General features: G+C 35.5%; 3 protein-coding genes across 3 annotated transcripts; 1 reads left to right on the plus strand and 2 right to left on the minus strand.

The window, feature by feature from the left end:
* Positions 1-473: 473 nt before the first annotated feature.
* On the minus strand, positions 474-1,515 carry LOC119769762. The gene is made up of 3 exons (XM_038263331.1): positions 1,433-1,515; positions 764-1,378; positions 474-706 (listed from the first exon to the last, which is right to left on the minus strand). Exons 1-3 carry the CDS (start codon positions 1,439-1,441, stop codon positions 671-673), a joined length of 660 nt encoding a protein of 219 aa, XP_038119259.1. The 5' UTR covers positions 1,442-1,515; the 3' UTR covers positions 474-670.
* A 4,445-nt stretch (positions 1,516-5,960) lies between these two features.
* LOC6037292 lies at positions 5,961-6,838 on the minus strand. The gene is made up of 3 exons (XM_038261320.1): positions 6,747-6,838; positions 6,056-6,688; positions 5,961-5,996 (listed from the first exon to the last, which is right to left on the minus strand). Exons 1-3 carry the CDS (start codon positions 6,780-6,782, stop codon positions 5,961-5,963), a joined length of 705 nt encoding a protein of 234 aa, XP_038117248.1. The 5' UTR covers positions 6,783-6,838.
* Positions 6,839-10,246: 3,408 nt separating this feature from the next.
* LOC6037291 lies at positions 10,247-10,928 on the plus strand. Its single transcript, XM_038261321.1, has 2 exons — positions 10,247-10,734; positions 10,799-10,928. The coding sequence occupies exons 1-2, from the start codon at positions 10,247-10,249 to the stop codon at positions 10,926-10,928; spliced, it is 618 nt and encodes a 205-aa protein (XP_038117249.1).
* Positions 10,929-13,310: the final 2,382 nt, after the last annotated feature.

Consider the following 13,310-nt stretch of genomic DNA (forward strand, 5'->3'; position numbering starts at 1 on the left):
CATTTTTGAAAATAGTTTTAATATATTGAAAAAGGACACTGTTTTTACAAATAAGCATCAAAACAACTAAAAAATCAACTAATGTTGCATTAAGCGTGATTTGTGAACCTACCAGGAGCGACATAATCCATTTAACCAAAATTTCATAACTTTTGATTGTTTTTATAAGGCAGGAAAAGGGTGGTCCATTCTGCCCCCAAGTGGATTTTAATTTAACACTTTCACCACCAAGCCTCTAAATTGATTTGAGGTTCCGTTGTTGTTTGATTACCTTCGTAATAGCTCCTGGTAACATTATAAACATTGAACAAACTTTTTCAAACAATCTAACTTTCGAGAAAGCTTTTTTAAGAAACTCGAAATAAACAACATTTGCGTGGTTTTGTTAATAAATTTACATTTTTGCTCATAATTTGAAAAATACAATGAATTCAAAAGTGGTTTTCGGTGTGATGTTATTTGACGTCCTTTATAAGACCCTTGCCTTACAGTTGGTTTAAAACATTAAATCCATTCTAAAGCCCAAAACCAAGGATGGCCCATTCTGCCCCTATGTAACTCCTTAAGAGAAAAATAGGTTTTAATACAAAAATAAGTTATATTTTCAGAAAAAAAAAAACTCGTCGTTTTCTAATACATGGTCAATAATATCCTGTGCTTCCATTAAGTTTCATCCTGGCGAAGGTGCACCTTTCATTTTCATAACCTGAAAGAAAAAGTTAATCTTCAGTATCGTTAACAAGAATGAGTCCAAAAATCATACTATAAACTTAATAACCGCCAGTAGCGTCGCCTTCGCACCCAAATGCAGTCCATCCGGAAAGTCTAGCTTGTAGCTGCAAAATCTCGATCCTTCCCTCACAATTCTCCCAATCACCTCCCCATTGAGGGCAGAAATCAGAAAAGTCTGCGCACCTCGTGAATCACTTCTTCGCTGATTCGCGATTCTCATAATCTCACTTCCTGCCGGATCGAGCACGTGGAAGATCCCCCGCCAGGACTGCGGATGCTTGACGGTTCCGAACAGTTCCCCACCGGAATCGGTGACGGCAATGCTTTTGCACGGCGCAAAACAGCACCCGTCCCAGTGGCGTTTCCGCTGGAAGTGCAACACTTGGGTTCCGTGCCGATCGGTGGCCACCGCAGCTTCCTGGCTCATGAAGCACCCGTCGAGTTCGGTGATTTCGTACAGCAGTTGATCCTGGTCGTTGAGGATTTCGTAGACTGGCCAGGCGCAGCAGTTGCAGGAAACTCGCTCCTGGTAGCGGATCGTTCTGGAGTGCAGAAGTGGTTCCAGCGCTGGATGGAATAGCTGAGGTGTGGGTTCGTTGGTGCGGCGAACATCGAGTACAGCTGGACGTGGTTGGGATGTTTCAACCTAAGGGAAATAGTTTGTCGCTAAACATTTTGAAAAACATTTTGTTGTGCTTACCTGAGACATTTTCGAATACTTTTTTAATTGTGATTGAACACTTTATTTGAACATTAAGTTAAAAATTCTCAAAAAAGATTTTATCAATTAAAAAAAAAACGAGTTTCATACTATTTTATATATATTTTAATTTTATTTTGTGTCACATTTTTCAACATGATTAGAAACATATTGATACAAACAATCAAACACCCCAAACCAGCACAGCGCACTCAACTTTCGCCTACATTATCACCTCTAGTCGCTTTTGAAACTGTTAATGAAATCCTCAGCTGGACCCGTCTCTGCCGGTTGACCATTCACTGAGGGTGTTTTTATTTTTAAACCTTGGTCCGAAGCAATGAGTTGCCTTTCTTACCTGAGGTGAGAGGGAGACTTGAAATAAAGGTTCGGGTTTTTCTGTGGACTATTCAGAGAGAATGTTGAGATTTAATTAAAATTCTTTAAAGGTTTTATACTTTTTTTTTTATTTTCAAATTGAATAATATAATTTTCTTTAGGGAGGTTACTCATTATTTTCTTCCTCTTCCAGATCTTTAAATCAGTCACCGTAAAATGATGATTTAATTGACTCAGCTCTAGTTAAAAAAACTGATTTATATTCCAAAGAATGCTATTTGTAGAAAATAAAAGCCCATAAAATGCTGAAAATAATTTCAAATTTTGCAAAGTAACTTCATGGGACGGTAGCAGCTCAAAAGCAAACATTAAAAGCGATAAAAATTCTACTCTGCCGGTTCATCATTATACATACAGATACATAGTGTGGCCGATGAATTTCCTTGTACAATACCATCATCTTCCATCGTTTTACGTCATGCTTCGGATTGAATTGCATTTGGAAGCAATATGGTTTTATACTCCGTGCTATGTTACAGCAAATACCTGTTGAAGACACATTTTTGTTCATTTTGCGTTAAAATTGTTTCGAGAATTTTTTCATCGATTTTTGGACATATTTTTAGTTATTATGACTATTTACGTATTATACATAGAAACCCAAAATTGGAACAAAAATCGACAAATTTGGCACTGATGGCAGATTCAGATTCAGTGGGCATAATTGCATGAAAAACATTTAGTTTGACAATACCCTAGCTGTCCCATTTTAAGGTCACGCGAGAAAATTTAAGGTGTTAGCTTATTAAATGGTAGATTATAGTGTTAAAAACAATGCTTTCTTCGCCATGAAAAAAAATACTTTCTCGCATCCCGTCTTCGATTTACCGAACAAGTCACATTTAGAAACAAATTTTTGAAAATCTATTGGAATCAATAAAAAAAAGCGAACTAATATGGCTAATATTAAGAGTATAAGTATATCTGTTTTCATGTTAAAATTACCAAAAATACTGAAGCCATAAGAATGTATAATTAATAAAAAAAAACTTTAAGTAATTGTCCTTAACTGAAGCATCATAATTAAAGTTTGAAATTATATTTTATAATAATAAATTAAAAAGAAAACATTTTTTGAAAATAAACATGCGTAGTTTTATCAGCAACTGTAAACAAATCTATTGTTTTGTTTCGGTCAACTATTTTTGTAATTTATATGGAAAAATGTGCATCAAATTACTTTTTTTATCATTTTAATGTTTACAGTAGTTTTTGAAATGGTACGGGAAATCGCACTGAACCTCAGGGTTCAAACTGACGACCTTGGATTGCGAGTCCAACCGCCACCAGTGATTCCACCAGACCAGGTTTGGTTTGGTGTGTTGATTGTCCTTATACGGGGGAGATGACTCCTACACTTGGAATGATTTTACCGACCTAACAACAACTGTGGCCGAGACCGACGTTTTTTCTTCATCCGATGGAAGGGATGTAACATTACTTCAGTTCAAACTGAAAAAGTGGCAAGTTTACAAATTTTCAGAGATTAAATTTACACATTTTTTTCTGAACACCTTTTATGTTCTTATACCCAGATGTAATGGACACATTCTCCGGCAATGTACACCTTAGGATGAAATTTTGAAAAGCGTGTATGAGCTATTTGGATATTTTTCCACGATTCTAGACTACTTGAGGCTTCAAAAATCATGGTTTTCATTAATTGATCATTTGAATATCTTTATGTACAAGTTGGTTAAGTTATGCAACAATTCGTGATAAAATCAGCGTTTTAAAACATTTTTCTAAAAACTCCTGGTTTTCAGCGAAATAAAATCCAAAAATTAGTCTTTTGATTGCATTTTGTAGGTTTTTAGATGTACTAAACGGAAATGTCATGGATTTACAGTTTATCTTAAGTTAAGTATTTTTTCAAACTAGTGTAAGTTTACCATTTTATTGCGTTGCAACCTCACGAAAAAGGGACAGTTGTTTATGCCAACAGAAAACTAAACATTAAATCATTTTGATATTTTGGATGCTATTTGTACTTGGAAAGAGCTTTCAAATGCAACCTAGAGCGACTAAATTGGTTGTCTAGATCCAAAGTTACAACAGGTTTGAGTTTGCGTTGCAACGTCACGAAATTTTAAATCATATTGTTCATATTGGCATATATCATATTGGCAAAAAAGGTGTATGCGTAGTTGGTTTTTGAAAATAAAAGGATACTAAATAATATATATTTTTTATATAAGGCTGGTACAAATATTTTTGCAAGTTTTTGTCCCCCCCCCCCCCCCCCCTTCAAAATTGGCCCGAAAATCAGGGGCAAAAAAATATTTTACAATAAACTTCAAAATTTCAATGAAAATTCAAGTGCAACCAGCTGAAATCAAATTAAAATACATTCTCCTGCGTTTAAAATCATTTTTAGCATGTTTGTGTTTATTAAAAAATCTTAAGATTTTTTGAAAATTTTCGATGCAAAATCTTTTTTTTCGATACAATTTTTGTTTTTGTCAGATCTTAGATTTTTTGGAAACTAATGATTGCAAAACAACTGAACTAGTGTAAAATGCATTTTAAAACACTTTTTTCATTTAAATGTGAAGATTATGGCTTGTTATTTGAATTTTTATATTTTTTTATTTTTTTGCCCCCCCCCCCCCTTGACCTCGGCCAGGGCCGAGGGACAAAAACTTTTTTAAATATTTGCATCGGCCTAATGTTTCCGAGCATATTTACAGAAGAATTGTACATGGGTCATTCACAAATTCCGTTACTTAAGTTTGTATGCAACTCGATAAAGTAGGTATTTTATAAAACTGAACAAATCAAAATAGACCGATGTTCACAAGGGGGAAAAATTCTAAAACATTTTAAAAAGTAATCACATGTTTACTACCCACCATTGAAAAAACGGCTAATATCCACTTTTGGCAAAAACGAGATATTAGCACCAGGTGGTAGAGGACGTTCCAACGCATCTTCTGGAACTTGAATTTTACTGAAATAGTGTCTAGACTTGGCTGCCGATGCGAAAAACCAAACGGCTGATATGCCACTCTTATGGGAAATTACCTTGACGGAGATTTTGTGTCAAACACTAAAACGCGTTTTTCTCGGAATACTTGATTTGGCATAATAGCCGAATTTTCAATTATGGGCAATTTGCATACCGTGGGGTCCTAGGGGATGGTCTGGGGAACAATTTCTCCGAAGGGTGCAAGACGATCCCAGGCCCCTGGTCTTGCCTTGAACCGGATTCATTCTGGCGTCGCAGAAATTCTCATGGTCCAGCTAAATGTATAGGGAAAATCAAAGCACACTAAGAAGGCTGCCTCGATCAGAGGACGCCACATGGCAATCAACCACCACGTGGCCGGAAAATAACTTCAAATTTGGCTTCAAAATTACATTTAGCGTTGTTAAGGTGTTTTTGATCAAATATCTGGTTGAATAATGTGTCCTAGGAATAACAAAAAGACTTTAAAAGCATAAAAATATGATACCCTTCTGCCACGTGGTGGCTGATTGCCATGTGGCGTCCTTTGATCGAGGCAGCCTTCTTAGTGTGCTTTGATTTTCCCATTTTCTATTCATTTAGCTGGGACCATGAGAATTTCTGCGACGCCGGAATGAATCCGGTTCAAGGCAAGACCAGAGGCCTCGGATCGTCTTGCACCGTTCGGAGGAATTGTTCCCCAGACCATCCCCTAGTTCCCCATGGTATGCAAAAGTCATCATTTGTTATCGGCTGACTCGTACAGAGCAAATTTACCTATATGCTCCAATTTTACGGGTTAATTCCCATTTAAACTTGTTCCTGCTCAAGGCAAGCCAGTTTTCAACTGGAAATTTTGGCCTGAGCCTCCATTTTGAGTACGCTTTCGGGCAATCTCATATAATTTTCGATTTGAGCAACTTTAATTTTTTTGACCCGGGCTAATGGACAGTAACCAGGGTACATCACAAAAGATAGCCTTCTCAGGTGGTCGCAGTGAACTTAACCCAATGCCCATTGGGCAACAAAAAAAAAAAAGGGTAGTACTTTATCGGATTACTATAGCGACTGCACACTTTTTAGTTCAATTTTGTAGATGATATAACAATAAAAAGGTAGAAAACATGAATGATAAAGTCGAAGAATATATTCACTTAAAAATTCCTCTAAAAATTTAAGAAGTTAATGGGATGAACGGGCAGCTTTCAGTTGATAAATCTAGAAAATAAACGTTGTTATCAAACGTACAATATCATGCGAAAACACGATAAACTTACAATAAACTTCGTGGCAGCAATCAGCGTAACCCTCGCGGTCAAATCCAATCCTTGAAAATACTCAATTTTGTAGCAAAATCCCATTCCTTCCTGCAAAATCCTTCCCGCCATCTTTCTCTCCCGATCGTGCACGTAAAACGTTTGAGCCCCGCAAAATTTCGTCCTGTTCGTAACCTTAAACAGCAGTCGTCCGTCCGAATCGAGCACATCGAACCGATTCTTCAGCGACCAAAACTGCATTTCCACCGATCCCAACAGCCGGCCCGTGGCATCGGACACGGAAATGCCCTTGTATGGCGCCAGAAAGCACCCGTCGCAGTATTGATCCATACGAAAGTGCAGCACCATCGAGCCGTATGCGTTCGCCGCCAGTGCGACATTCGGACCGCAACAGCAAAAACCGTCCAGTTCACGGACTTCGTACAGTACTTGGTCCTGCTCGTCGATGATCTCGTAGGTTGGGGAGGTGCAGCAGGAGCACTCGCGTCGTTCCCGGTACAGGATGGCTCTGGATCGGAGGAGTGGTTCTAGGCCAGACTGGCACGCTGATTTGTCACATGTTGGAGAAGTTGAGCGTTGGGACGACCGTGGTTGGCTTGTTTCTACAGTTTCAACCAGGAACACCTGGGGAATCTTTAGGGAGGTAGGTTAATATTGAACTAATTAATGAGGACTAAGCACAGCTTTATACCTTGCTCGGTTCCTCTGGTGCGACTTTGTTCCTCATGGTGTTAGGACATTGCAGGTCGAGCTGAATTTCTACTCATAGTGGGTATACATTTCATAGACTTTGTTTAAAAGAATCGATTGTTTGACAACCTTGGTGCAAATTTAAAATGAGATTCAAAAGATAACAAATTGAACACAGATAAAAATTACTGAATTAACAACGGGTATTGATTTAATAAATAAAAGGCAAATGAAGAAACTATTGTGAATTCTATAATTGGTCAGTATTACTAAATGATATCTTATTATGTATCACATTTTATACTGTGCAATTGCGTGCAGCACACAACTAATAATCGCCTGGTAGATAGCATTTTTTTGTTCATTCGTATGAAGCATTTAATATAGCTTTGAACTCTAATAAAAATAAGTATCTTTATTCACCAATAAATTGTCTTGATTTTGTTTATTTATCCAAACATGTTTGATGACAAATCATAAAAATTTACTTATTCGCGATTAATTCCGAAAGATGGCGCAAAGCTTCGAAGAATAACGATTCAAATTTTTGCTGTTCGGTTAGATAGGAATGCTAACTTTAAATTGAATTTACAGCTCTTAGAACAACTTTTGAGAAAAATCAAATAGTACTAGTGTAAACTTTTTGCCCTCTATAAATTAACGCAATAAAAAAATTGGAAAAAAAATATTTTTGAGAAAATAATATTGTTTAAAATGATAGAGCATCAAAAGTTAACAAAGTATCAGCTCGAATTTTTGCTCAAAAGTTGTTCTGAACGCTGGAATTTAACAAAACAGAAATCACAAACATAACCTCAAAGGGCGGAAATTTCAATCGACATTCTTCGCTCTGTTCTACTACTCAACACTAGGTGTCGCATGTCGTTTGGCTCTTAAACAGCAATTGGCATTCATAAGCTAAACGACATGCGACACCTAGTGTTGAGTAGCAGAACAGAGCGAAGAATGTCGATTGAAATTTCCGCCCTTTGAGGATATGTATGCGAATTCTGTTTTGTTAAATTCCAGCGTTCAAAACAACTTTTGAGCAAAAATTCGAGCTGATACTTTGTTAACTTTTGATGCTCTATCATTTTAAACAATTTATTTAAAAAAAATATTTTTCGAAAAATGTTTTATTGCGTTAATTTATAGAGGGCAAAAAGTTTACACTCGTACCACTTGAATTTTTTCTCAAAAGTTGTTCTAAGAGCTGTAAATTCAATTTTGAGTTTGCATTCCTATGTAACCGAACAGCGAAAATTTGAATCGTCATTCTTCGATGTTTTGCGCCATCTGTCGGAATTTTTGAGCTTTTAATCGCGAATCGATGGAAAGATCTTTAAAATTCTTTCCCTATAACTTCAGAATCGGTTAACGTGAAGACTTCCATCATTGCCATGATTTTGCGTTCAAAGGTATAAATTTTTCGTAACTATCAATATTTGGACAAAAATCCTTTTACAAGTTGTTCAGAATAGTGTCCTACACATGCTGATACTTTTTGGTGACGATTATCCCATTCCTTGTGAAGTTATGGACATCGCCATTAATCATTGATTGCCAACTAGGACGTCAATGATTCTAACACAAAATTATATAAATTTTTAAACGCATTTGATTTAGATCGAAAACTCTTTCAGTGGCTTGAAGATCTCAATACCCGGCACATGCTGATTCCTTTTGATACTGAAATTCGTTAAATTGAATTTAATATAGAATATTTTATTGTAATGATCAATTTTCTTCGAAAATGATCAACGGCTTCACCTTAATCTGAAAGTGTATTTCATCCAAATTTACAACATCCGACCTTCAATAGAGTTATCTACGTGCGCATGTATTGCGTGTACGTACACGATGGATTTTTAGGTTAAAATTTGTACCCGTCAGCAAAAACAAATGGTTAGCTAGTGTGCGTGAGATCGGGCTTAGATCACTCTATAAATTTCAAGTTACCAAATAAATCTTGACAGTGCTGCCAGTTTTTCAAAATGTATGACTCATTCGGAATGATACAAATCAAAAAAATTTAAATTAAAAAAAAAAAAAAACATTGCGTGTAGTTTTGTAAAGCTGATTTGTATAGAGCAATTCCAGCTCAAATCAGGAATTTTTCTGGTACCTTTGTTCCCGACCCTCTCCGATTTCAATGAAACTTTGTAGACATTTCATTCTACGCTTATATAAGCCATTTTTGTGTATATGGAGCCAGTTTCACTAGATAATGACATTTGAGATGGGCGTAAAAGTTTTCAAAATTTTTGTATTTTGTAATTTAAATATTGCTGTATCCCGGAGCCGCTGCATCGTATCAAAAAGTAGTCAAAGACAAACTTGTAGGAAATTAAATGAGCTTTATGAAAAAATACACTGAAAAAAAATTGCACGTCAATTCTATGAGATTTTCAATTTTTAAGTTTAAAAGTTAAATTTTAGAGTGATGTCACGATTTTTTTTCGTTCAAAATTTTTGTGAAAATAGCCTAAAATATGACAAAAGGCAAACTTATGAGAAATTGGATGAGCTTTCTGGTAAAAATATTTACGATACTGAAAAATCAAGTCTGTCATATAGAAATTGCCAAAAACCATTAAAAAACTATTTTTTCAACATTTTTATTTTTAAAACTGCTGTATCTTCACAAGGATTGGACATAGGACAATGATCAATATGGAGACTTTTATGTAAAATTGTCTGGAAAATCGATTCTCACTATCGGTTTTTGAAAATTTTGACGTTTAGACCACTTTTCAAAAAAACAGTTTTAGTAAATGATTTTTGTATTTTTTTAGGAGAGACATACCATCCTGCATTTTTCGTGAGTCTTTTTGTCAGGCATTTTCACAAAAATTTTGAACGAAAAAAAATAGTGACATCACTCTAAAATTTAACTTTATAACTTAAAAATTGAAAAATCTCATAGAATTGGGGTGCATTTTTTTCAGTGTATTTTTTTCAAAAAGCTCGTCTAGTTTCCTACAAGTTTGTCTTTGACCACTATTTGATACGATGCAACAGATCCGATATACAGCAATATCTAAATTACAAAATACAAAAATATTGAAAACTCTTACTCCCTTCTCAAATGCCATTATCGAGTGCAATTGGCTCCATATACACAAAAATGGCTTTTATAGGCCTAGGATAACATGTCTAAAAAGTTTCATTGAAATCGGAAAGGGTCGGGAACAAAAGTACCAGAAAAATTCCTGATTTGAGCTGGAATTGCTCTTTATCCCTGAGCCAAATCTTAAACCATATTAGAAAAAAAAAACATTAAACTGGTGTTAAATACCGTACCGAAATAAAACAAAATAAAAAATGGTTTAAACTCGTTTTCAACTAAGATAAAAAAAAAACAATTGATCCATAAGAACAAAAGAGTATTCTCTGTCAATTAATGACGCATAAAATACTAATCTATTTTTAAATACCATTTGCCATTGTTATAGAAATATAAAATGCATTTTTAAGTTAAACGGTATCCATTCCTCCACAATGTTTCAAACCCAACACTTCGCTTTCAGTGTACTTCTACTCGTTCAAATCATTCCCACCTGGTGCCAGCAGTTTTACGGAATCTCCCTAGCCGGCCAGCAGCAGGTTGGCAAGAAAAAGCTGCTCATCCACCACATTGGCCAGTGTTCCGACCACAAAGATCTTCCCATATTCTTGCCGGACATGCGGATAGCGGCGCTCAATTCCACCACCAGTGCCGTCAGCGGAACTGTCCACTTTCGGGAGGACTTTCCCACCGGGTGGGACGTGGCGGTGTCGATTCGGAAGTGCGACAACTTCCGACCGGACGCCGATTGTCGTCCCTTTATGAACCACCTGGTCAGCATGAACCAGTGCACGATGAGTCGACTGTTTGGTGACGTGGCGTACATGAAGTACTTGAAGAACTTGCAACCGAGGGCGGAGTGTCCGTTCCGGAAAGGGAACTACACGTTTGGGGAAACTCCGGTGGACGATGAGTTGGTTAGGTATGGTTGAATTGAGCTAATGAGAAAAAGGGTGAATTGATTGATAATGTATTTATATTCGAAGGTTTCTACCAGGAGTTGGTGCAACGTATTGGACAGTTGATATGATTGGAAAGATTGATCAACGAGTGGTGCTCTGTGTATCGGTGCAGATGAATGTAAAACCGAAGAAAAATGTGAAGAATGTATCCTAAATTTAGGTTGTAATTGTAAAGGACTACAATATATGCAATACTTTAGGTTTGCCTTCCTCATTGTGGAAAATCTCTGAAATCTTTTTCCTAGGTGCAGTTTGTCCAATGCCTCCGGATAATCGAGTATGGACTGTATTAAGTCAATGTTAGGGTGGTTTAATATGTAGAACAACTATTTTGTGGTCACAATCAGGCCTCAAAACAACCTCCGAAAATGTTTGAGTGATCTAAGTAGACCCAGCTTTCCGCAAGCATTTCAATTCTGAATGGGAATTTGCATGAAAAAAAAAGTTTTTTGTTTTGACTGCGTTTCAAATGTAGGTGGCGCCAAAATGAGGTTACTTGCCTAAAATCGTATGCCTTTCTGCCGATCAAAGAACAAAATCGATTATTTCTCATGATTCCCTGCATCAATCTTAATGAAACTGGTTGCAAAAGACGATAAAAATTTTTTGCTTTAAAATAATGAACATCAATTTTTGGGCGCGCAAAAATTTGTGAACTTTTTCCTTGACTTTTTCTTTAAAAACATGTTTTGGGACACGAAAATATGAGTTTCCCGATATATACCAATGAAATAAATAGTTATATCGTTGTTAACAAGTGTGTTAACGTATATTTAACATTTTTTTATTGATTTTTGACAGACTTTTTTGCCAAATAGTTCAAATTACTATCTTTTACTAAATTTACAATTTTCTCATTGTAAAATCAAACAAATATTGGAAAGTTATACACCAAACTGTTGGAAATAATTTTTCTCATCCGAATCCAGCATTTTTGTAAAATGTTTATCTGAAGGACAAAAACATTTTTCCAAAATTTTGGTTTACGCTATTTTTCATAGGTGGCGACATGTGTCTTTTATGATAAAACTGCAAATTTCTATTTGATTTTAATTTGGACTATTTGGCAATAAATTCAAAATCAATAAATATTGTTCAAATTAAACGTTAACACATCTGTTATCAACTATATAAATGTTTATTTCATTGGAACGGTCCTAATTTTTTGTTCCAAAACATGTTTTGAAGAAAAAGTTCACAAATTTTGCGCGTCCAAAATTGATGTTCATTATTTTAAAGCAAAAAAATTTCTCGTCATTTGAAACCAGTTTCATTAAGGTTAATGTAAGGAATCATGAGAAATAAGCGATTTTGTTCTTCAATTCAGCAGAAGGAATACGATTTTGGCAAGTTTTTCATTTTGGCGCCACCTATTTGAAACACAATCGCTGCAAAACGCAATGAAATTAATAGTTATATCGTTGATTGAGGTTTTGCAGCGCGACTTCGTTTCAAATGTAGGTGGCGCCAAAATGACTTGCCAAAAATCGTATTCCTTTTGATGGATTGAAGAACCGCTTATTTCTCATGATTTGCATCAATCTTAATGAAACTGGTTGCAAAAACGAGAAAAAATTTTTGCTTTAAAATAATGAACATCAACTTTTGGGCGCGCAAATTTGTGACCTTTTCTTTAAAAACATGTTTGGAACACCAAAAAATGAGTTTCCCCGTATATACCAATGAAATAAACAGTTATATAGTTGATAACAGATGTGTTAACGTATATTCTACAATTTGTATTGATTTTGACGACTTTCTTGCCAAATAGTCCAAATTACTATCTTTTTCTAAATCTACAGTTTTCTCATAGAAAAATCAAACAAATATTGGAAAGTTATACACCAAATTGTTGAAATAATTTTTCTCATCCGAATCCGGGATATGTTTATAAAAATTTGGTTAGGAAGGAAAAACACATTTTTCTAAAAATCATAGTTTACGCTATTTGTTCATAGGTGGCGACACGCGTCATTTAGTTTTGCTGCAAATTCTCTATTGAGGTTTGCAGCGCGACTGTGTTTCAAATGTAGGTGGCGCCAAAATGAGGTTACATGCCAAAAATTATTCCTTTCAGCTGGATTGAAGAACAAAATCGCTTATTTCTCATGATTCCCTGCATCAATCTCATGAAACTGGTTGCAAAGACGAGAAAATTTTTTGCTTTAAAATAATGAACAGCAACTTTTGGGCGCGCAAAAATTTGTGACCTTTTTCTTTAAAAACATGTTTTGGAAACGAAAAATGAGTTTCCCTGTATATACCAAGGAAATAACGCAGTTTATGTTGATAACAGATGTGTTAACGTATATTCAACAATTTGTATTGATTTTGACAGACTTTCCTCCCAAATAGTCCAAATTACTTCTTTTCTAAACTTCACAGTCTTTCTCATAGAAAAATCAAACAAATATTGGAAAGTTATACACCAAATTGTTGAAATAGTTTTTCCGTCCGAATCCGGCATAAGTTTAATAAAAATGTTGATTAGGAAGGAAATAACATTTCTAAAAATCATAGGTTTACGCTATTTGTT

This window comes from Culex quinquefasciatus, chromosome 3 (genome assembly GCF_015732765.1).
Source record: "Culex quinquefasciatus strain JHB chromosome 3, VPISU_Cqui_1.0_pri_paternal, whole genome shotgun sequence".
Taxonomy (NCBI): Eukaryota; Metazoa; Arthropoda; class Insecta; order Diptera; family Culicidae; genus Culex; species Culex quinquefasciatus.

Bases quoted from the DNA above. Each gene is read 5' to 3' on its own strand.
- LOC119769762 (XM_038263331.1), bottom strand. The intron at 707-763 runs GTATGATTTTTG...TTTTTCTTTCAG, and splicing joins TGGCGGTTATTAAGTTTATA to GTTATGAAAATGAAAGGTGC.
- LOC6037292 (XM_038261320.1), bottom strand. From the start codon at position 6,782: ATGAGGAACAAAGTCGCACCAGAGGAACCGAGCAAG. The intron at 6,689-6,746 runs GTATAAAGCTGT...ACCTCCCTAAAG, and splicing joins CACCAGAGGAACCGAGCAAG to ATTCCCCAGGTGTTCCTGGT. The intron at 5,997-6,055 runs GTAAGTTTATCG...TTTATTTTCTAG, and splicing joins TTGCTGCCACGAAGTTTATT to ATTTATCAACTGAAAGCTGC.
- LOC6037291 (XM_038261321.1), top strand. From the start codon at position 10,247: ATGTTTCAAACCCAACACTTCGCTTTCAGTGTACTTCTACTCGTTCAA. The intron at 10,735-10,798 runs GTATGGTTGAAT...TTATATTCGAAG, and splicing joins GTGGACGATGAGTTGGTTAG to GTTTCTACCAGGAGTTGGTG.